Genomic DNA, 24,366 nt, shown 5'->3' with positions numbered 1-24,366 from the left:
TAGATGGCCTTCTCATCCATGCCTTCAGTCCTTCCCATAACACTCCCCTAAGGTTTAAAAACCTTATTCTAACTCCAGGGTTGTCTCCCCTTGTGATTTCCCTGTTGTTTCTATTTCCATTTGTGGATCCTGGATGGTTTTTTCATTTCCTTCTCCCGTTTGACTGTATTTTGTGTAATTCTTTAATGCATTTTGATGTTTCCTCTTTAAGGGCCTCCAACTCTTTACCTGTGTTTCCCAGTATTTACTTAAGGGAGCCATTCATGCCCTTCCCAAAGTCCTCTATCATCATCATTATAAGTGATTCTAGTTAGGAAACTTGCTCTTCTGGTGTGATCGTGCATCCAGTCTTGCCATGGTGGAAGAACTGAATTCTGATGATGCTAAGTAACCATGGTTTTGGCTGCTCTGTTCTATTACTGTCTCCGGCCATCTGATTATCTCTAGTGTTACCTGTCCTCACTATATCTGACTGGATCTATCCTTCTTGTGGTCCTGGTTGTGTAAGAACTCCTCAGAGTTCAGTTGTCTCTTTGATCCTGTCATTCTAGGATACTGGGATACTGAGATTCTTGGTGTCAGAGCTCCTGAGAGTGGAGCTTCTTCTGGGTGTTGTGGGACTGGCTGTGGAGATGAGGACCAAGGTCTGCTCAGGGCACCAGCTCAGACTGATTGGAGCCCATGACACTGGTCAGGTGCAGTTCCTTAGTGCTCCGATCCTGCTGGTACCAGTTACTTTCCATGTTGGGACAGATGTTATGTTCTATGCACCTCTGATCCAATGATCCTGGGTGTGTTAGAGCACCTGAGAGTGGANCTTCCACTGTGTGTGGAGACTGGTTAAAGAGTTGACACCCAAGGTCTGCACTAGGCACTGTCCCAGACTGAATGCAAACTTAATAATTTCTAAGAATATTTGAGACTTTACAATGGATTTATTCTACTCTTTCGTTTTCTTTGTGGTAGAATCCTTGTACATCCAGGGCTTTCGAGATCCCTAAATACAGCACAAACTGCTTTGGAATTTACAGATATGCCTGCTTCTGCTTCTTTATGATAATATTGTAGCAATGTAGTAGGACACTTGTATATGCTGGTGGTATAAACAACGACATAGACACTTTTTCATATTTTAAAGCTTAGGAGTTTTAGCTGAGCAGATTACCAGACAGATTACAACATCACTAATTCCAAACCTGGCACTATGTCCTGGATATAGACAGCTCTACTTCTCTCCTCATTTTCACATCCAAACAATAATGGTGGTGTCTTGCTAGAACATCTCTCCCTTTTGCTTTCTGCTTTGAAGAATCCCCATATCTCCTGGAAGTTTTGCTATCCCACTTTCTGCTTAGCTATTAGTGGTCAGATATATATTACATCCAAAAGACAAGTGAGGAAGGATGTATGTTCACAAAATATTAGACNAGTGATGGGCTATAGAAATAGCAATTCCATGAACTGAGAACTAAGATAGAACTTTGCTCTCAACAAGTTTGGCAGTCAACAATATAATATAGTGAAAAAATGCCACACAAAGTACCCCTACATAGAGACTTGCCATCATGCCTATACTTTTCAGTGTTTTCTTAAGAACTGTTTTGTGGGATAATACACCATGCCAGAAAGCACGATAAGCTTGAGTGGTTCTGAGAACCCAACAGCCACGTACCCACCTGAGATGGTAGGCATCCCCCTATACCCTACTTGATTCCTAAACTGACACATGTGCCATATTTCCCACAAAAGGAAAAATCATCTGTGATCACGTGTAGAAAACTAAGCTTCTTTATGCTAATGAGGAATGCAGAGTCCCTGAGGTTTTACCCGGTAAGATTGCCTTCCTGGACATTATTTCTTACAAAATGTATTTAATCTCTAGTACATGCTTAGAATGTGATATGCACTTATTTTCCAAGATGTACAAACAATAAAGTTTGTACAAAATAAAAATCTTGCCACAGATAGATTGAAATTGCTAAGTAAGTTCTTTCACAATAATCTATCACGAGAATCTGGTGGCTTTATGAAGAATCAATTATTTTGCATAAGTTTTGATACTGGAAGAGAAGAAGAGTGGATAACTTTGAAGAAATATACTTGATTTTATGGTTCAATTATGTTATATTTCCACATCTGCAAACCAGAGAAAGCAAGCTCTCTTGGGTCTATAATTAACAAGGTTCCCCTTTCAGGATCTTATTAACTACAATTGTCATAGCATACCATTTTAATTGAAAAAAATTCATTGGCTGACATAAAAGTGTGGGTTCTAAGCAAACACAACCGTTCAAAGTATAGAACTAGTGCACTAAAGTTGTATGTATAATTATTATGAGTTTCCCACGTGTATGCTGTGATACTTCTCTGCAGGATAAGTGCGCGAAACTACCAACTCGTTTTGGCCATGTTATTTGCCGTCAATGAGATCAACTTGAACTCTCACATTTTACCAAACACCTCTCTTGGACTTGAGATTTATAATCTGCCAGATATTGAAAAGAACATTTTTAGGAGTGTATTCGCTTGGCTCACAGGTTTGAGTAAATTGATCCCTAATTATACCTGTAAAAAAGAAAGCAAATCAGCTGCTACACTTACTGGAGTATCATGGAAAATATCTGAAACAATTTGGACCATATTAGATCTTTACAAATTTCCTCAGGTGAGTGCAAGTGATGTGAGTAATGAGCAGCCAGAACTATTTTCTCTGATTTTACCTGTTTGTAAAATGAAAGGGACAGAGTTTGATTACTTAAGTTGAAATATCATCTACAAAGACAAAGACACATTGGTTTTTTGGGGGGCTTTTTGTTTTTTTTTGTTGTTTTGTTTTGTTTTTTTACTTTTAAATATAGTATACTGGCTGATTTTGTGTCAACTTGACCCAGGCTGGAGTTATCACAGGGAAAGGAGCTTCCGTTTAGAAAATGCCTCCAGGAGACACTGCTTCAATGCATTTTCACAATTAGTGGTCAAGAGTGGAGGGCCCATTGTGGGTGGTGCCATCCCTGGGCTGGTAGTCTTGGGTTCTATAAGAAAGCAACCTGAGCAAGCCAAGGGAAAATGCCACTAACATCCCTCCACAGACTTTGCATCAGCTCCTGATTCCTGACCTGCTTGAGTTCCAATACTGACTTCCTTTGGTGATCAACAGCAATGTGGAAAGTTTAATAATTTCATTTTCTCTTTTAAGACTAAGACATTTTGAATGGCAATTCTTGGTCTCCATTTTAACATTTTGTATTTCTTTCAGCTTACTTTTGGGCCTTTTGATCCTGTTCAGATTGGTAGAAACCAGTTTCAATCTCTCTACCAGGTGGCCCCCAAAGACACAGCTCTGTTGTCTGGTATTGCCTCTTTGATGATTCATTTCAACTGGAACTGGGTGGGACTCCTCATCTCAGATGACCACAGAGGTGCTCAGTTTCTATCAGACTTTAGAAAGGAGCTAGACAAAACTAGAATCTGCATAGCTTTTGTGCAAACAGTATTATATGTGGGGGAAACCCGACTTTATTTGCTATTCCCAAATCATATCCACATTCTAGAATCATCGACAGCAGATGTGATTGTAATTTATGGACCCACTTCTATTCTATTAACTTTAATAGAAAGCACACATAGAAAGTCCAACATGAAAAAAGTTTGGGTTATGAATACAAAATGGTTTTGCCCCAATATAGAACTATATAATATGTTAGAATTATCCCATGGGGCTCTCATTTTTTCACCCCATTATGAGGAGATTGCTGGTTTCAAAAAGTTTATGCAAGAAGCCACCCCCTTCAAGTACCCAGAAGATATTTTTCTTCATATATTGTGGTACTGGTATTTCGAATGCTCATTTTTGCATTCTGAATGTAAAGTATTTAAAAACTGTCTGCAGAATGCCTCTTTGGAATTGTTGCCAGGGAATATTTTTACAATGGCCATGACTGAAGAGAGTTATAATGTGTATAATGCTGTGTATGCAGTGGCCCACAGTCTGCAGGAGGAGACCCTCAGTCAAATACAATTTCAACCACACTCAAATATTGATAGGACTCAGTTATTCCCCTGGCAGGTAATGTGAAATTCCTGTATTTTAAACTCCCCAATATAACATCAAATGCTTTAGAAGCTCTCAAACTAGTTATGCTAGATTACTTTTTCCATTCAATAATCTATAAGAGGTAGCATATATTTCAGTGCCTAGATATCAATGTACATATATGTCCATAAACATGACTGATAAGTGTACCTGTGGAAGATTGAACTAACAGAATAATTCTTATTTTGGTAGAAAAAATATGGTTATTGCTCTTTGCAATTTCTCAGAACGAAAACCCAGATTTCAATGATGCACTTAGCCCTAAAGAGGTTTGATGTCTCAGGGTGGGTAACATGCCGAGAAGGCTCCACCATCTCAGAGAAAGTGATGGGCAACAGGGATATGGGTTGTCTGAGGGATAGCCTGGAAAGAAGAGCTGCAATCAGGATGGAATTGAATAACTAAATTTAAAATTATATAGATAATAGAAAAATAATTATCTAGATCCACTTTATCAAGGGGATTTAGGAAGTAAAATGATAATTGTCAGAAGAAAGATGATTAGAGGGTAAAGAAAATGAAAATATTGATTAGAGAATACATTACTAGAGATAACCAAGATTAATTTGTTTTTCTTCATTCTGACCTATAGTTAGTAGTAGTGGGTATGCACAGTTGTCAATTTTACTGAATCTGGAATTATCTAAAACTGAAAAGCCCGCCTGTAGGGTCTCCTAGAGTTTTCATGGTATAGTTGGCTTGAGAGGTATGTGTTATGAGGTTACGGGTGTTTTCATTTTCAGATCCTGGAGAATTTTCTATGCTTTTTTATTCTTAGGAACCATAAGCACTCTCTAAGGTAGTAAAACATATAGGCCAACTGTCCCCCTCTGGATTCCATAGAAGTTATCAAAATTTGTAGATCTTTGCTAAAAATCCATGTTAAACAACACTGTCTAATTTGCAAACTGGTATTATATTCTACATTGTTAAGTTTATTAAAGTCTGATTTTTTTTTAACTAAACAATCTGGATACAAAACAAAACAAAGAAAATCAGGTATTCATGTTGATTTTATACAAAATATATCCAATATTCCTGGATGCCATTAGAATTTTTATGTGCTAAAATCACTCCTGTTTATCCACCAAACTCAAATTACTTCATCATAAATATAGTGGCTAAGAAATTTTCAGAAAATATAAGAAGATAGATAGTTTTCAGAGAAGTTGATGTTTGTTTACTATATAGTTCTTGATCATTTTTCAATATTTGGCATAATTCTAAAACAATTAAAAAATAATGGAGCAAAATAGACTCCTTTCCCATTATTTTACAGATACTTAGAATTATATCTTATTCCATTAGATTACAGTGATAGAAATGATGAACTTAGAATCTTTTTTTTTTTTTTTTAAGTTGAAACTTGTTTTCTCTCTTATCCTTTATTGTTTGGCACTGCTTGATAAATTATATTCTATGCAAACTGACATTTACAAAAACAAATATTTATATTCTCCTAAGCTTTCCTTTGTTCAACCCCATAGGTAATTAATTAAAACAGCATTAACATGATATATTACATACACGATACATTTACAGTCAGAACATTACTTCTTATGACACTATAACTGCAATTTCATGACAGGATTTCATAAATGTTTTAGCTTCACCCTTTTCTGAAGAAGATTCAAGTGAAAAATTCTGTTGGTGACCATGTGGTTCTAGACTGGAAAAGGAAGGCAGATCCAGAGTATGATATTACCAACATTTGGAATTTCCCAACAGGTCTTTCACTATTAGTGAAAGTGGGTACATTTGTTCCCAGTGCTCCCAAAGGGGAACAATTGTCAATGTCTGAATATATGATTAATTGGCCTATAGGATTTACAGAGGTGAGTGTGTATCTAATAGAAGTAAATATTATATGTTTCTGGATGTAATGACTCTTGGTTGGTATTTTTGACCACATCAATACACTAAAAACTATCAATCTTAAGGTTTTTGCTGATGACTCATTCTGGTGGATGTGTTTTAAATATTTTCCAATTATCTATTCATTTTATCATTTTAAAAAAGGATATCAATTAGTCTTTTCTGAGGACATTGTAATAAAAGAGATATCAGGATGTTTATATTGACTTCCTGAGTCATTGGTAAATTTATTTTCAAAATAACATAAATTGCAATAACCTGACAAGAGGAATCTTAGTAGGAATAATATTTCCAAACCTCTTTCATCAAGCAAAACCTGTCAAGTATTGTACTTTGAAAGGGTTTACACATGAGGGACCATTATACTGAGAGTGGATTTATTTCCCCAATTTATGAAAATAAAGAGAAAGAAATTAGTGAAACAACACTCTTTAGAATAGCCAGCAGGTCTTTCACTATTAGTGAAAGTGGATACATCTGCTCACAGTTCTGAGGAACAATTGTCTATATCTGAATATAGGACTAATTGGCCCAGAGGTGGGTATGTCTCTATTGTAAGTAAATATTATGTTTCTAAATCTAATGACCCTTGGTTGCTATTATGGACCACATCAATCCCCAAGCAAATCAAAGGATATGAATGAAAATAACCTCAAGTCCCTGAATAAAGAAACTGAAGATTTCAGAAGATAGAAAGATCTTCCTTTCTCATAGATTAGTTGGATAAACCTAGTGACAATGAACTATTTTTGACTGTTACCAAAATTCCACATATTTAACAAAGCAATATACAAATGCAATGCAATTCCTATCAAAAGTACCACACAATCATTTACAGACTTTGGAAGAGCAATTATCAAATTCATATGGAAGAACAATAAGCCAGGATGCAAAACTGAACCTTACCAATAAAATAACCTCTGGAGGAATTACCATCCTTGGTCTCAAGTTGAACTACAGAGCAATGGTATAAAAACTGCATGGTTTTGGTATAGAAACAAGGTAGTTAATCAGTGGAATGAAATTCATTCCCAGAAGTACATTTATAGACACTTGACTTTTGACAAAAACTTAAAGAAACATACAATGAAAAAAGAAAGCGTCTTCAGCAAATGATTCTGGTCCAACTGGATATCTGCTTTGTAGAACAATGCAAATAGATCCATATTCATCACTCGTCAAAACACCCAAGTCGAAGTGGGTCAAAGACCTCACCATGATACCAGATACACTGAGTATAATTGAAGAGAAATTGGTGAATAATCTTGAACCCATTGGTGTAGAAGACAATATCCTGGGTGGATCATGGAACAATTAATAGATGGGACCTCATGACCGTGGAAAGCTTCCATAAGGCCTAGAAGAGTGTCAAAGGACAAACATGGAAGCTGGCAATCTGGGAAAAGTTCTTCACTAACCCTACATCCAACAGTGGTTTAATATTCCAAATAATAATGTACTCATGAAGTTAGATTCTAAAACTTGAAAAGTGAATAACCCAATAAAAATGTGATAAAAAGCTACACAGAGAATTTTCAAAAGAGGAGTCTCAAATGTATTAGAAGTGGTTAAAGATATATTCAACAATCTTAGTGATCAGGGAAATGTAAATCAAAATGACCCTGAAAATCAGTCTGACACAAATAAAATGGCCAAGATAAAAACTGAAGAGATAGCTTCTGTTAATGAGGACATAGAGACATGGGAACACTAGTCCATTGCTGTTGAGATTGCAAACTTGTGCAAGGACATAGGAAAGCAATCTGGTGGTTGCTCAGAAACCTGGAAATAGTACTACATGAAGACACAGATATACTGTTCCTGGACATATACTCAAAACTGCTCCACCATATTTGGAAATGTGCTCCACTATGTTTATAGTAGCCTGATTCGTTATAGCCAGAAACTAAAAGCAACCTAGATGTCCCTCAACCAATATATACATAGATAGATAGATAGATAGATAGATAGATAGATAGATAGATAGATAGATAGATAGATAAAGATGTGGTTAACTCACACAATGTTATACTATGCAGCTATAAAAATTAGGACTTTAAAATTTCCAAGAAATTGGATAGAAATAGAAAATATCATCCTCAATGAGGTAACCTAGATTCAAAAGACATGAATAGTTACACTTATAATAAATATTAGTGACTAAGAACATGATACACATTTTACAATCCATAGAACCAAAGAAAAAGGAAGGCCAAATCGAGGATGCTTGAATCTCACTTAGAAGGGGTATAAAATAATCATAAAATGGTAAATGGAGGGAGATAACTTTCTGTGGTAGGGAATGTGGTAGGGAATGCTGGTTTCAGTATCAGATCTTAGAAGAGTCAGAAAAGATGTTCAGATAGGAGAACCAAAGGTGAACTGTACCTGCCAGGAGTGGAGGAGTTAGGGAAATCTGAAGGAAGAGTCAGAGACATGTCATTAGGAAGGCCAACAGTAGTTAGTGCATGTGATGATAACTAAGACCAATAGCACTGCAGTTATGGCACATAAAGAGGACACCTTCTATATCCAAGCATTTCCAGCAGTAGAGGGATAAGGGCAACAACATAGCCACAAATTTTGACCCAAAATAGTCCTAGCTACAAGAAATGCAGTGATGTTGCAGAGACTGAGAGAATGGCCAACCAATAACTGGCCCAACTTCAGGAGCACTCCAGGGGCAAGTATCAATCCCTGACACATATAATGGTACCTATTATGCTTGCAAAGAAGAACCTAGTTTAACTGTCCTTCCAGAGGCTCCATCCAGCAGTTAACTGAAACAAGCAAAAAGACTCACAGCCTAACACTGGACACAGTTACAGGACAATTATGGAAGTATTGGAGCCCAGAAATGTTTACGAACTATACAGGAAGATCAAGAGTCATATAAACTCGACTCTTGGGGAATCTCACAGATTGAGTCACAAATCACAATGTACATGGGTTGGACTTAGCCTCACCCACCCCCAATATATGTAGCATATGAGCAGCTCAATATGCATGTGAGTTCCCAAAGAGCTGTAGTGGGGGGCTGTTCTTAAGCTGATACCTCTCTGGACAATTCATTCCACAGCTGAGCTGCCTTCTTTGGCCAGAGTGGAAGAAGACGCAGCTAATCCTGGAGAATCTTGGTGTGCCAGGGTAGCAGGACACATAGTGGTTGCACACCCTTCCAGCAGAGAAGGAGAGGAGGGACTCTTTGGTGGTGAACCAGGAGGGGCAGCATTTGATGTATAAATGGAATAAAATATTAATTAATGGAAAAGTAACTAACATCACAAATGGCCTATAAAATGTGGGTGGTGGGAGGTGGTCCTTAGTTGTTAAGTATCTAAGGTGAGAAAGACACTATTACCAAACAGTAAACAGAAATAGTGCGTGTTCTCCATTTCCATTACTTTCTCAAATTTTCTGCTTCAACTCCAGTCCTTATTTCCACTCATGATAAACCTTTCTGTCCACAATTTGCAATGGTCATGCTGTTTTATCACGATAAGACACAGTCACAGTCAGTTCAGATGGCCTTTGATTTTAAGCCTTTGACAAATAAAGAACAATGTGAGTATTTCCCTTTTATACTTAACTGTATTGTTGGAAACATGTAGGCAACAAAATTAATATGAGGATAGAAAAATTTTCTTTGTCACATCACAGTTTGAGGGTGAAGTTCCCTAAGGCAGAGGATTGTGGCAGTGGTGACTTTAAGACACTGGGCAGATTTCATTAAATTCAGGAAAGGAAAGTGATGGCCGTTGCTGACCAAAGATCATTTCCACTTTCATTCAATGGCCAATGGAGTAAACCTGCAAAAACCAACATATTTAGATATAAATTTTAATTAATATACTTTCTGTATTATAAAATACATACTTTACTTGTGCACTAATTAAGAGCTAAGTGTCTTTGTATCTTGTATTAAATATTTTTCAGACTCCTCACTCTGTATGCAGTGAGAGCTGCAATCCTGGATTCAGGAAAGTTGTCCTGGAGAGCAAGCCTACCTGTTGCTTTGACTGCACTCCTTGCCCAGACAATGAGATTTCCAATGAAACAGGTGAAGGACAAGTTTCTCAGAGGCTTTTCCATTTTTTTCTACAGTGCTCTAACAAAACTAAGTAAAGGAAAAAACGAGACAAGGGAACCACATGGCCATTACATTACTTCAGTTTAACAACTGAATCTTTTACCTGTATGTTCTATTAAAATAACACATAGGAATGACTCACCTTTTTAGTCATTGTAGGCATTGTGGCATCAAGAATTCACTTCCTCACAACAGAGACAAATGTGAAATTTCAGCATAAATTTAATCAACAATATGCTGAGTATTGTCTTTGTAATCTTGGCCAGGTGGTGGTGGTTAGCACATGCCTTTATTCCCAGCACTTGGGAGGCAGAGGCAGGCAGATTTCTGATTTCGAGGCCAGCCTGGTCTACAGAGTGAGTTCCAGGACAGCCAGGACTACACAGAGAAACCCTGTCTCGAAAAAAAAAAAGTCTTTGTAATCTTGAAAGCATACTTTAATGACACTTGCATTACATTTAAATGTGAATAATTTAGCTTTGCTATAGTAGTTCCACAATTGTCTTATTTCACACAGTGGACCCAGAAAGCTATTTCATTTTCCCAGTTGCAATTTCTGTGTTTGATCTGTTTTATGGCATAAGAAAGTTTTTAAATTAATTTAATTACAACATTTTATTGCCAGGTTTTCTTCAACCCAGTTAATGCATCTGAAACAATAGGTTAGACAAAGAAATTAAGTTATTGTGAAGAGGGTGAAAGACAGACAGTCAGAGATATAAGGGATGCAATTAAAAAACTGAATACCTATTTTGTATAGAATTTTATAAATTAATTCACATTTTTCAAGAAGCATAATTATTTTATATATTTAATATTTCCATATCTACTAATGAAGTTGAAACTATAGTTATGTACCATTTGAAAATATTATTGTAATTGGCACAACAGTAGAGGTGTCCTCAAAGTTTATAATATGTTGTGTCACTCATTAACTCGTCAACACCCAAATATCAATAGTGTATGTATGTTCTCATTAGAACTACTGGAAACAAATATAAATGTGTAGAAAGATCATGTGACATCTTTTGAAATGAGAACTTGGCACATGATCACCTTTTGATGCACTGGTAGATGGGTGCATGTAATGTTGCTGTAGTGAATATGTCAAGATCTACTGAACACTGCACATACCTGTGTTCATATCAAGACATGAAGTGAAGAATAATTAATTCCAGAAAATTTGGGGGAAATTTTAAACAATGTCAAAATAAGAACAACAAGCATGAGCCAGTCACAAGGTGACTGCAATCAGCAAGTGTAGCATAAGCATTGGGCCACTCCAGGTTGAATAGTAAACATAAGTAGAAGGGACTTGCGGTTAATAACACTGATGTGAAAAAGAAGGCTACTTGTTCATTCTTTCAGGATTTTTCGTGAAATAAATTCCATTTTCTTTATTTTCTTTTTTTAACCTTTTTTTTATTAGATATTTTCTATTTCAAATGCTATCCCTAAAGTTCCCTATACCTTCCCTCCACCCTGCTCCCCTACCCACCCATTCCTGCTTCTTGGTCCTGGCATTCACCTGTACTGGGGTATATAAAGTTTGCAATACCAAGGGGCCTCTCTTCCTTGTGATGGTTGACTAGGCCATCTTCTGCTACAAATGCAGCTAGAGATATGAGCTCTGGGGGTACTGGTTAGTTCATATTGTTGTTCCACCTATAGGGTTGCAGACCCCTTCAGCTCCTTGGGTGTTTTCTCTAGCTTCTCCATTGGGGGCCCTGTGTTCCATCCATTAGATGACTGTGAGCATCCACTTCTGTATTTGCCAGGCACTGGCACAGCCTCATATGAGACAGCTATAACAGGGTCCCTTCAGCAAAATCTTTCTGGTATATGCAAAAGTGTCTGGGTTTGGTGGCTGATTATGGGATGGATCCCCAGGTGGGGTAGTCTCTGGATAGTCCATCCTTTCATCTTAGCTCCAAACTTTGTCTTTGTAACTTCTTTCATGGGTATTTTGTTCCCTATTCTAAGGAGGAATGAAGTCTGCACTCATTGGTCTTCCCTCTTCTTGAATTTCTTGTGTTTTGCAAATTGGATCTTGGGTGTTCTATGTTTCTGGGTTAATATCCACTTATCAGTGAGCATATCTAATGGCTTCTTTTGTGATTGGATAACCTCACTAAGGATAATATCCTCCAGATACATCCATTTGTCCAAGAATTTCATAAATCCATTGTTTTTAATAGCTAAGTAGTACTCCATTGTGTAAATGTATCACATTTTCTGTATCCAATCTTCTGTTGAGGGACATCTGGATTCTTTCCAGCTTCTGGCTATTATAAATAAGGCTGATATGAAAATAATGGAGCATGTGTTCTTATTACCAGTTGGAACTTCTTCTGGGTATATGCCCAGGAGAGGTATTGCTGGATCTTCCAGTAGTATTATGTCCAATTTTCTGAGGAACCACCAGACTGACTTCCAGAGTGGTTGTACTATATGTACATTGTATTACACATATCTCATTTCTGACAAGGGGCATGATAATTTTGTTTTTATTATTTATTCTACATCCCAATCCATGTCTCACCTCCTGTTCTCATCCTCAGAAAGTCCCTCTCCTATCCATTTTCTCATTCTCCAATGAGAGGCAGGAGCCAGCACTTTGGCTGTCTTCTAACCTGGCGTATTATTTGTCTACATCGCTAGTCAAGACCTTTTCTACTGAGGCCAGAGAAGGCAGCCAAGTTAGGAAAACACTTGACAGACAATCGAGAACTACATAGATATATATCTTTTCATTTCTTTGCTGCTCATCTGCTCCATATGTAGGGAGGGGCAGGTTTTGTCGGAGAGTGTCTGCATCTGTTTCATTCAGCAGAAGAGACTTTCATTAATAATTTCAGGGATTGGTATTTTCCAATGGGATGAGACTGAAATGGGACCATTGTCTCTATTGGTTTCATTGGGAATTGGTTTTCTCTACCCTCTGTTTCTACTTCAACCCCTGTTTCTGCATCTTGTGTTCATAGGATGAATTTGGTGTCAAAAATTGTGTCTGTGAGTTGGTTTCCCTACTGCTTCAATAGTGGCTTCCTGGCTCAAGGAGGTAGACTTTTCAGGTTCCAAAGAACCACTATTATGACTCTGAGTTAAGTTCACCCCCTTTGATTGCTGGGGGCTCCCATATCCCAGATCTTAACAGATCCTCAAAATGTTTGCCTTCCTCTACCCCAATCTACATATTTCTATTCTCCTGGCACTCTATCTTTCTCTTGTATTTCTCTGTATACTTGATCAGGAAAACCCCAGTTCACCTCCTTGTCCTTTCTGCCACCCAGATTCCTCATTCCATCTGCCTCCTATAACTATTATATTCTACCTTCTAAGTGAGAATCAAGTACCCTCACTTGGGTGTTACTTTTAGTTTAGCTTTGGCTCTTTAGTGTGTATTGTGTGTATCCTGTACGTATGGCTAATATCCATGTATAATTGTAAACATACCATGATAATCCTTTGGGGTTACCAATCTCTGGATGATAGTCTCAAGTTCCATCAATTTCCTTGCAAAATTCACGATGTCCTTGTTTTTAATGGCTAAATAGTACTCCATTCTGTAGGCATACCAATTACTCTTTATCTATCCATTCTTCAGTTAAGGGATATNTAGGTTGTTTCCAGTTTCTGGTTATTAGGAAGAAAACTGATATGAACATAGTTGAGCCAGTGTCACTGTGGAATAATGTGCCATCTTTGGACTTATGACCAGAAGTGATAGAGCTGGATCTTGAGGCAGAAATATTGACATTTTCTGATAATCCAGCAAATTGATTTCCAGAGTGTTCTTGCCTAATAGCAGGTTTTTTTAGTTTGATTAGTTACCATTTATGAATTCTTTATCTTAGAGCCTGATCCATTGCTCTTCTGTACAGGAAGTTGTCTCTAGTACCAATGCATTACAGGCTATTCCTCAGTATTCTTCTACTAGATTTATTTTATTTGTCTTTATGTTAAGATCGTTAGTCCATTTCACTTGAAGTTTTGTGTAGGAAGATAGATAAAAATCTATTTTCATTCCTCTACATGCAGACATCCCATTAATTCAGCACTAATTCTTTAAGATGCTTTCTTTTTCACATTCTATGGTTTTGTGTCTGTAGGTATGTATGTGGCAATATTTGAAGATTGATGCCATGGATCAACCTGGTTTTTTTCCTATACTAATATCATGCATATTTTATTACTATTCTTTGATAATATACCTAGAGTTCTGGGATGTGTGCACCTCCAAGAGTTTAATTATAGTTTAGGCTTGTTATAGCAATTTTAGGTTATTTGTTTCTTTCTTTCTTTCTTTTTCTGATTTTTTTCATATGAAGTTAAGAATTGCTATTTTAAGGTATGTAATGAATTGTATTGGAATTTTTATGGGCATCACACTAAATATGTAGATTGGTTTTGGTAAGATAGCCATGTACATTATGTTAAACCTACCATTCAAGAGCATGGGAAATCTTTCCATATTCTGAAATCTTCCTTAATTTTTTTACAGTGAATTCTGTTATATAGGTGTTTAAATTGCATGGTTAGAGTTACATGAAGATATTTGTATTATTTGTAAATATTGTAAAGTGTTTTATTTCCTTTATTTATTTCTCAGTTAATTTATCATTTGTATAAAGGAGGACTATTTTTTTAGTTAATTTTGAATCTAGCCACTTTGCTGAAGGTGTTCTCTGGTAAAATTTTGGGTTATTTGTATTTATTATATCATCTGTGAATAGCAATCCTTAGACTTCTTTCTTTCCAATTTGAATCCACTTGATCTCTTTTAGTTCTCTGATAGCTCAAAGTAGAACTTCAAGTACTGTATTGAATAGATTAGAGAGATTGGGTAGCCGTCTCTTGTCCCTGATTTTAGTGGAATTGCCTAATTTTCTCTCCATGTAATCAGATGTTGGCTATCCATTTGCCATATGTTGGTTTTATAACGTTTAGATATGTGTCTTGTATCGCTGATTTCTCCAAGACTTTTGAAAGGAATTAGTGTCATATTTTGTTAAAGTCATTTTTCTGTATCTAATCAGATGATCATGAGCTTTTTTTTTTTTAGTTTATTTATATAGTGAATTACACAGATGGGTTTTCATGTATTTAGCCATCCTTGAATCCCTTGGATGACGCTTATTAGATTATGGCTAAGATGTTTTTGATTTGTTCATATATATATGAACACACACACATATATATATACACACACATGTATATACATACATATACATATATACATATATATATACATATATACATCTATCCATCTATCCATCTATCCATCTATACATATATCCATATATATCCATATATATCCATATATATCCATATATCCATATATCCATATATATATAGTGTGTGTGTGCTCATTTCTTCATCAGTATTCATGAGGGAAATAGGTCTAAAATTCTCTTTTGTTGAGTCTTGTGTAATTTGGGTATCAGTATGACAGAAGTCATATAGAATGAGTTCCACGGTGTTCCTCTGTTTCTATTGGGTGGAGTAATTTGTGGAATATTGGTATTATCTTTTCTTTGAAAGTCTGGTAAAATTCTGCAATAAAATCATCTGACCCTGGGCATTTTTGGTTAAGAGACATTACAAGACTGCATCTCTTTTCTCAGGGTTTTAGGGCTATTTATATAGGTTTCCTGATCTTGATTTAAACTTTGTTAGTGTGTTACATGTTTAGAAAATTGCCCTCTTTATTAAGATTTTCCAATTTTGTAGATTACAAGATTTGAAGTAAGACCTGATGCTTTATTTATGCTTTTTTTGTCTTGTTTTCTCTCACTTTTCTTTTTGGATTTTATTTATTTTGACACCATCTCTATATCTTTAGTTATTTTGGTGTGGGTATGTCTATTTCGTTGATTTTCTCTAAGAGCTAGTTCTTGGCTTCATTAGTCCATTTTTTGTAATTGATTGATTCAGATTATTGAAATCAGATTATTTTCTGCCCTTGACTCCTCTTAACTGTGTTTTCTTCTTTTTTCTATAGTTTTAGGTATACATTTAAATTCTTCATATGAAAAATTTCAAATTAAATTTTTTATGGGCATTCTTGGTGTAATGGACTTTCCTCTTAGAATTATTTTTACTGTTTCCCAAGAATTTGCATATGCTGTGCCTTTATTTTTACTGAATTCTAAAAATTTCTTTCTTTATTTCTTCCCTGAACCAGAGATCATGGAGTAGAGGCTTGTTTAATTTCCATAAGTGTGTATGCTTTCTGGTGTTTCTGTTGTTGCTGAAGTCCAGCTTTCCTCCATCATAGAGGAAAAGGTGTTATTTCAATTTTCTCGTATCTGTGAAGGATGCTTTGAGACTGATTATCTGCTAAATTTTGGGGGAAGAATTGGGTGATGAGAAAGTTGTATATTCTTATGTGTTTGTGTGGAATATTATCTAGATGTCTTTTAGGTCCATTTGATTCATACTTTCTGCCAGTTTTCATATTTCTCTGTTTAGTTTTTGACTGAATAACATATCAGTTGGTGAGAATGGGGCATAGAAATCAACCACTTTTAACATGTAGAGTTTGATGTGTGTTTCCAACTTTAGGAATGATTCTTTTACAAACATGGGCGCCCTTGAATTAGGAGCATACATGTTGAGAATTGAGATATCATTTTACTGGATTTTTTTAATGAGTATATAGTATCCTTTCCCATTTGCTTTGTTTAATTATAGTTGAAAGTCTATTTTAATACATACAAGAATAGTTACTTCATCTTTCTTCTAGGGTCCTGTGGCCCAGAAAAAAATTATAGCATTTATTCTGAGGTAATAACTATCTAACTATCATTGTTGAACTGTGTTTCCTTTTTGCAGCAAAAGGATGGTTCCTATTTTTGATTTGTTCTGTTTGCCTGTTTCTTTTTTATTGGAAAGTTGAGTCCATTGCTGGTGAGAGACATTAACAGCCAGTTATTGTTTACCCCTGTGATTTTGATGTTTGTAGTGTTAGTGTGTATGTGTTATTGTGTGTTTAACTTTATTTTTCTGGTATAGAATTATTTATCTTCCGTGTTTTCTTGAAAGTAGTTATCCTCTTTCTGTTGGAGTTTTCCTTTAATTAGGTTTTTTGTAGGACTGAATTTGTGGATAGATATTGTCTAAATTTAGAGTTTTCTTGAAATATCATTGTTTTCTCTATCTGTGTTCATTGAGAATTTTTCTAGGTGTAGTACTCTAGATTGGCATGTGTATTTCTATAGGTTTTAAGATACTTGTCAAGGCCCTACAGTTTTTAGAGTCTCTATCAAAAAGGCACAATTCTAGTAGGTCTGAAATAGTATGTTACCTGGTCTTTTTCCCTTGTTGCTTTTAATATTCTTTTTCATTGTTGTTGTTGTTCTCTAAATTCCATATTTTTATTATTTTGTTGAGAGAGGGCTTCCTATTCTGTTCCAATATACTTTGTGTTCTGCAAGCATATTAGATGTTTATAGAAATTTTTCTCTTTAAGTTGTGAATATTTTGTACTATGATTTTGTAGAAAAACTTTCTCATCCTTGGAGCTGAGACTCTTTAATTTCTATTCCTATCATTCTTTGGTTAGGTGTTTTCATTGTTACCCCAAATTTCCTGGATATTTTGTTTCAGGGTTATCTTAGAATTAACATTTCTTCTACTTATGTATAATTTCTTTCATTGTTTACCTGAAATTCTCTCCTCCATCCTTTCTGTGTTTGTGATTCTTGCATCTGTTGTTCTCATTCTCTTCCCTAGGGTTTCCATCTCCAGTTTTTCTTCAGTTTATATTTTTTATTGCTTCTATTTCCACTATCATGTCTTGAACAGTTTTATTTAATCCCCTGGTTAATTGCAATTTCTAGTATTTCTTTAAGGGATTTATTTGTTTCCTCTTTAAAGTCCTATATTTGGTTCCCTTTATTTCTTTAAGGAATTTATTCACTTTCTCCTTAAATGAATCTATCATCTTCATAAGATTGGATTTCAGGGCATTGTGGTTTGGTTGTGTTAAGTTATGCAGGGCTTGAAGTTGTAGGATAGGTGTGCTCTATGGTCCTTGACTTTTGTTGTTTGAATCCATTTCATGCCATTAGGCATCTAGATATTTTTAGTCACTGCATGTTCTTGTTATACTATATATTGTGATGGGGCTTAGCCTCAATAATCCTAGTGTGATAAGCCCCTGGTGAGACTTCTTGGCTTGAATGGTTCTGAAACATCAGGTCTTAAAATCGTGGGCATAGAGATGGCTGGACAGTTTATATCTGGCATTGATAGCAGGCTTCTTAGGGCAGCTGGTTAGGATCATTGGGCAGGGAAGATGGGTGTAGGAAGGGAATCTAACCTTTATGGTTCTGGACCAATAGGTCTGATGAAGCTAGGCAGACACGTGGTGAGAGAATGGAAGTGTGGTCTGGAAAGCAGGATAATTATATTTCCTTATCTATTAATTCCCATTAGTATACTATAAACACATTATACATAAGTTATTCCTCTGGAACATATAGAGATAAAACATAAAGACTACCTAACTGAATGTTCATTTGGTTATAGTTCCTCTATGCAGATTGAAGACATAGTCATTTCATTTATGAATTTAATGTGATTATAGAAGGACCATACAAATGTACCCTCAAAATTCTTCTACTTTCATAGACTAAAGATTAAACATTTCAGAGGTATATACATTTGGATTGATAGAGTAGAATGAAGAATCTTTTTACATATATCACATCAGATTTTATTGATTTAAAAAAATACAGAGTTGGACATTCAAAAGTTAAAGAAATTACTGATAAAATATAGGGAATTATACAAAACCTACATTTCAAGACAAAACATAAGTTTTAAACAAAATAAAATTTTGTTACAAGTCTCCATTAATGAATGGATATTGTTTATACAAAACACATATTAGAAGCTAACACACCATTGCAACAAAAAAGATCTAAAATCAGACCAGTATAGATTTATATGAGTGTGACATTAGCAGAAATGGACACATTGAGAAAATGTTAACTATTGTGACAGGAGAATTTTAAAAAGCATAAGAAATATACACAAATACAGAGTAGAGTGAAAATGGAATTAAATGTAAAATCTTTCTATATGATTTAGGAAAAATGAAACAAACTAGTTTTGAAATGAAACATTTACAAAAATACGGAAAGTTATACATGTCATAAAATGAGTCATTAAAGAACATCATATATTTTCTTCCTCTAAGTTTGATTCACAATGATTCAGTTCTTAAAATCTGTTCTAGAGGACCACAGAAAACATGAGTTTTATTATTAAGTAGGTGTTTGACTGAAAAATTTTAACTAAGTTTATCAAAACTTCCATAAAGTAATAGTCACAAAATTCTCTCAATATGTAAAGGAGTTTACATCTCCCATACTATCCAGAATTTTGTCAAAAAACAGAGAAATGATTAGAGTTAGGTCCCTCTAACTTTTCTGTAACATCCACATATTCACAATAACATCTGTGAGATTTACTTGTCAACAAAAATGAGAGGGGTGGAAAAAGATAAGAAATGCTTTGAACAATTATTCAGTGATATCCAATAAAGATCACACAAGAAGAAAAGATTTCATACATCTAAGACAACCATCATTTTATACAAGAAATTCAATGAACAATATCTTTTAAAAAATGAATTCACATAATCTATTGGGAATTAAGAAACTTTTTTTGTGAACTGGTATAAGAAGTGAATTATTTTTTGCACTATAATTTGGTATTCTCAAGATCTAAATGTAAGTTTCAACTATATTATAAAATATAAATAAAGATAGGTTGAAAAAGAAAATGTGAACATTTCAATATACAGTTAAATAAATGGGCTCTAGTAATATGGTTTTCTGCATATTTTCATTATCAATTTGATACAATCAATATTTATGGCATAAAAGAAAACCAGTATTAAAAGTGTTTTCAAAGGCTGGATTGTAGGCAAGCCTCTTGCACATATTGTAGTTAGTGATTGCTGTGGGATGGACAGCCTCACTGGATTGTTGTGATCTCTGAGGAGGTGATCATGAGCTACATAACAAAGGTTGAGGAATATGGTAGAGGCAGGGCAGGCAAAACCACACCCCAAAGTACACAGATTCAGTTCTACACTCCTTATCCCACTTTCAGTTCCTGCCTGGTTTGCTCAGTGATTTGTTTATAATGTGTAATGTGAAAACCACATGTTTCTCCAGAAGAGGCTTTTCCTCCTGGATTTTTTTTTTTGTTTGTTTGTTTTTTTTTTGAAAGGAGTACAAACCTTAACTTGTAGGATTATTCATTTTAAAATTCTTGATTGTAATAACAATGCAATGAGTTTGAACTCTATAATATATTAGGGTAAAGAGAAACCTTGACCATGGATTCATAACCAACTTCATTTCTACCAGGTATGGATCAGTGTGTGCACTGTCCAGAAACTCATTATGCAAGTGCAGAGAAGAGACACTGCCTGAAGAAAACTGTAACCTTTCTGTCCTATAATGATCCCTTGGGGAAGGGGATCACTCTTCTGTCCCTTGGATTCTCAACATTCACAGCTCTTGTCATTTGGATATTTGTAGACCACAGAGGCACTCCAATTATAAAGGCCAATAATAGATCTCTCAGTTATATCCTGCTCATCACTCTCATCCTCTGTTTCCTCTGTCCATTGCTCTCTATTGGCCTTCCAAATACAGCAATGTGTATAATGCAACAGTACATGTTTGGACTTCTGTTCACTGTGGCCCTATCCACTGTGTTGGCCAAAACCATCACTGTAGTTATGGCCTTCAAGATTACTNCTCCAGGAAGAAAGATAAGATGGTTGCTGACATCACAGGTCCCTAAATTTGTCATTCCAGTTNGCACNCTGATACAAGTACTTCTCTCTGGTATATGGCTGGGAACATCTCCTCCATTTATTGACAAGGATTATCACTCTGAACATGGACACATCATCATTCTTTGCAGCAAGGGCTCATATATTTACTTCTACTGCACTCTGGCNTACCTGGGAGTCATGGCCTTTGGGAGTTACCTCTTGGCTTTCTTATCCAGGAGACTGCCTGACAGATTTAATGAATCTAAGTCCCTGGCTTTCAGCATGCTTGTGTTCTGCAGTGTATGGGTCATGTTCCTCCCTGTATGCCACAGCACCTCCGGGAAGGTCATGGTGGCTATGGAAATGTTCTCTATCTTGGCTTCCAGTGCAAGCATTCTTATCATAGTCTTTGCTCCTAAGTGCTACATTGTTTTGTTTAGGCCAGAATTGAACACACTTACTCACAACAGAGATAAAAGACACCACAGGAGCAAAACTTTACTTAAAACATAGTTCACACTAAATTGAATTTTTCAAGATCTCAACCAGTTTGACTGTCAAATGTAAAGTTATGGCATGTTGTTCTTATGATAGCTTTGTGGATATACATTCTCACCAAATATTCTATCCATAGCTTGATTCCCTGGAACCCCATGATGAAGTATGTAATCAATTTCACACAGTGTGACTGCCACATTAAACTTCATACCACAATAGTTCTCATAATATTTCACATTTTCAAATCTTTTATTTTATATAAATTAGTCTTTTTTTTCAGTTCAGATTTTCTCCCCCTCCTAATCCATTCTATGTCTGTTCCACATTCTATACCTCCTACCCTATCTCCATGAGGATGTCTCCACCCTGCCATCTCCAACCCCACCAGACCTCCACTCTCCTTTGGTCCTCTAGTCCCTTGAAGGTTAGGTGTATCTCTACTGACTGAGTCCAGCCCTGGCTGTATATGTGTTGGGGGCCTCATATTATCTAGTGTGTGCTGCCTGGTTCCTGGCCCAGTGTCTGAGAGATCTCTGGGATCCAGGTAATTTGAGATTTCTGGTTCTCCTACAGGGTCGCCCTCCTCCTTAGCTTCTTCCAGCTTTTCCCTAATTCAACCACAGGGGACAGAAGCTTGTTTCAACTGGTTGTGAATAAATATCTGTGTCACAGACCTGACCCAGTTGACCCCTCTCAATCCGTGGGAATCAGGGGTTCTGGCAGGTGTACATGGAGTTGGCAAGTATTGACAGACAGACGAGGGCACGAGAGAGTGTGCTGGATCTGATGAACACCAGACTTTTAATACAGAAGAAAAACAAGAAAAGCCAGGAGAACACATCTGCCAAGTTACAGTGACTTGAATGCATACATAAAAAGATGGCAGGTTCCAGGCTGCATTTACCACTTAATTAAAAAGATCAACTAAACACAGCAGCCAATTGAATGCTCTGATGCAATGCTAGTCTACTGTTAAACCTACCACCAGGGGTTCTTTAGTAAATACCTGATAGTGCTATTCCTCTGGGCCTAGTGAAGAAACCTGTACCAGGAGAATTCCCTTCCACTAACTCTTTCAAGGACAACCCACCTATTTGCTAGGCCATTATGTATTCCTGTGTTTGGGTGTGACTCGGCTATTGTCCTAAGTAATTACTTTAATTTAATTACTTTACTAGTAATTGCAGACTAGCCCTGAGCTTTTCTAGCTCTGTTCTTTGTAATGCCTAATTAGTTGCACTGTCTCTACTAGAAGTGAATTTGAATGTTACTGAATAGGTAACATTCTTACTGAATTCCAAGCTCAGGGTCAGCTTCAAGGATTTTCTAGGAACCATTGGGACACTGGTGGAGGCTTAGCTATGTGAAAATCAATCCTTAAAGGCACTTATAATAAAAGAATACTGAAAGAGAGCACATGGATCCATATACCAGACTAACATGGGGACAGGGTTTGAGTATACGGGCTATGGGAATGCCAAGGTTCCAGGAGGCAAAAGTTTCCTTGAAACTCCCTGCCTCGTGACTGCTTTCAGGTTTTCAGGCCTGTAATGCATGTCACTTCTGGAGTGGATGCAGTATATCTGGATCTGACTCATTCATCTGCCTATTGGGTGTTTCAGAGGGGAGTCATGATAGGCCCTTTTCTGTGAGCACAACATAGCCTCATAGTGTCAAGCCTCAAAACATCCACCTGAACTTAATCCCAATTTGGGTCTCTCACTGGACATCCTTAGTCTCAGGATCTTCTCCATATTTGTCCTGGCAGTTTGTTCATAGTTATTCATTGTGAGATGGCAACACCATCCATCCAGTTGAAGTCCTATCCCTCCACTGAAGGTGGAATCTATAAGTTCCCATTCCACAATGTTGGGCATTTCATCTAAGGTCCCTCCCTTTAAGTCCTGAGGGCCTCAACCTCCCTGGCCTTGGATACATTCTGGAGGGCCCTCCCCCACCCTATCTCCCTAGGTTGCCTGTTTTTATTCTTTGTGCTGACCCTCAAGGCTTCAATCCTGTTTCTTCCACCCAATAGCTGATAATATTCCCCTCTTTCTCTCTCTTTTCTCTTTCCTACCCAGGGCTCTTCCCTCCTCATTTTGTGATTGCTTTCTTCTCCCTCCAAAGTGGGACTGAGGAATTATCATTTGGGCTCTTTGGTTTGTTAACCTTTTTGAGTTCTGTGGATTGCATCCTGGGTATTCTGTATTTTTTGGCTAATATCCACCTATTAGTGAGTACATACCATGCATGTCCTGTTGGGTCTGAGTCACCTCACTCAGGGTGATATTGAAAGACCCCCAAAGAGGGGAGATCCTCACTGAAGTCACGGGAAGGTGCAATCCCCCAAGAACTCACAAGAGATTGTCCTTGCTGCAATCACATGAGTTTTATTGATAGGAACCAGCGTGCTAGGGCCAACTTGTATCCCACACAGGGGTAGAGGAGTTCAACACTGAGTACTAGAAGGAGTATTTAAAGAAAGAAACCATAACCCAAAGGCATAAGGAGGGTGTTATTGGAAAATAACAGTGAAAAATCACAAGGGGGAACTAAAAACCACAAGGGGAAACTCCCTGCTTCTCAAGATTGCTCTCAAGATTTTAATCTAACTTTTGTGGTCAGCCAGTTCCTAGAACAAGGTCACTTAACTGGCTAACCTACATTCTTCTTTTACTCTGTTGACTAAGGGGTCTGAATTTTTCCTGGTCTTTCATCTCCCCACTTCTTCTAGTACCTAGTTCCAATCATAGAACTAGATTTCAGTATCTTCATAATATTGATTTTCTTGAATTTCTAAAGCATGATAATGTTGGCGTAACATCAAAATCTGAACAGCACTCATAAACAGCTCTAATAAAGGTTACTACCTTATTTAATATACATGGACATATAATTAAAAGCAGAAGCAAAATCAAAAGTGGTCCCATAAGGGAAGATATCCTAGGTTTTTTGTTATTCCAGATGAATTTGCAGATTGCACTTTCTAATTCGTTGAAGAATTGA

At 36.5% G+C, this 24,366-nt stretch overlaps 1 protein-coding gene across 1 annotated transcript; it reads left to right on the top strand.

The window, feature by feature from the left end:
* The first annotated feature begins 2,380 nt into the window (after window positions 1-2,380).
* LOC110288388 (vomeronasal type-2 receptor 116-like) lies at window positions 2,381-21,375 on the top strand. The gene is made up of 5 exons (XM_021154747.1): window positions 2,381-2,665; window positions 3,257-4,066; window positions 5,701-5,928; window positions 9,905-10,028; window positions 20,447-21,375. Exons 1-5 carry the CDS (start codon window positions 2,408-2,410, stop codon window positions 21,373-21,375), a joined length of 2,349 nt encoding a protein of 782 aa, XP_021010406.1. The 5' UTR covers window positions 2,381-2,407.
* Window positions 21,376-24,366: the final 2,991 nt, after the last annotated feature.

The sequence above is a fragment of the Mus caroli genome, unplaced genomic scaffold (assembly GCF_900094665.2).
Source record: "Mus caroli unplaced genomic scaffold, CAROLI_EIJ_v1.1 scaffold_13979_1, whole genome shotgun sequence".
NCBI classification, from domain to species: domain Eukaryota; kingdom Metazoa; phylum Chordata; class Mammalia; order Rodentia; family Muridae; genus Mus; species Mus caroli.
Note: the sequence above shows the minus strand (reverse complement) of the source record. Positions and strands in the feature narration are given on the sequence as shown.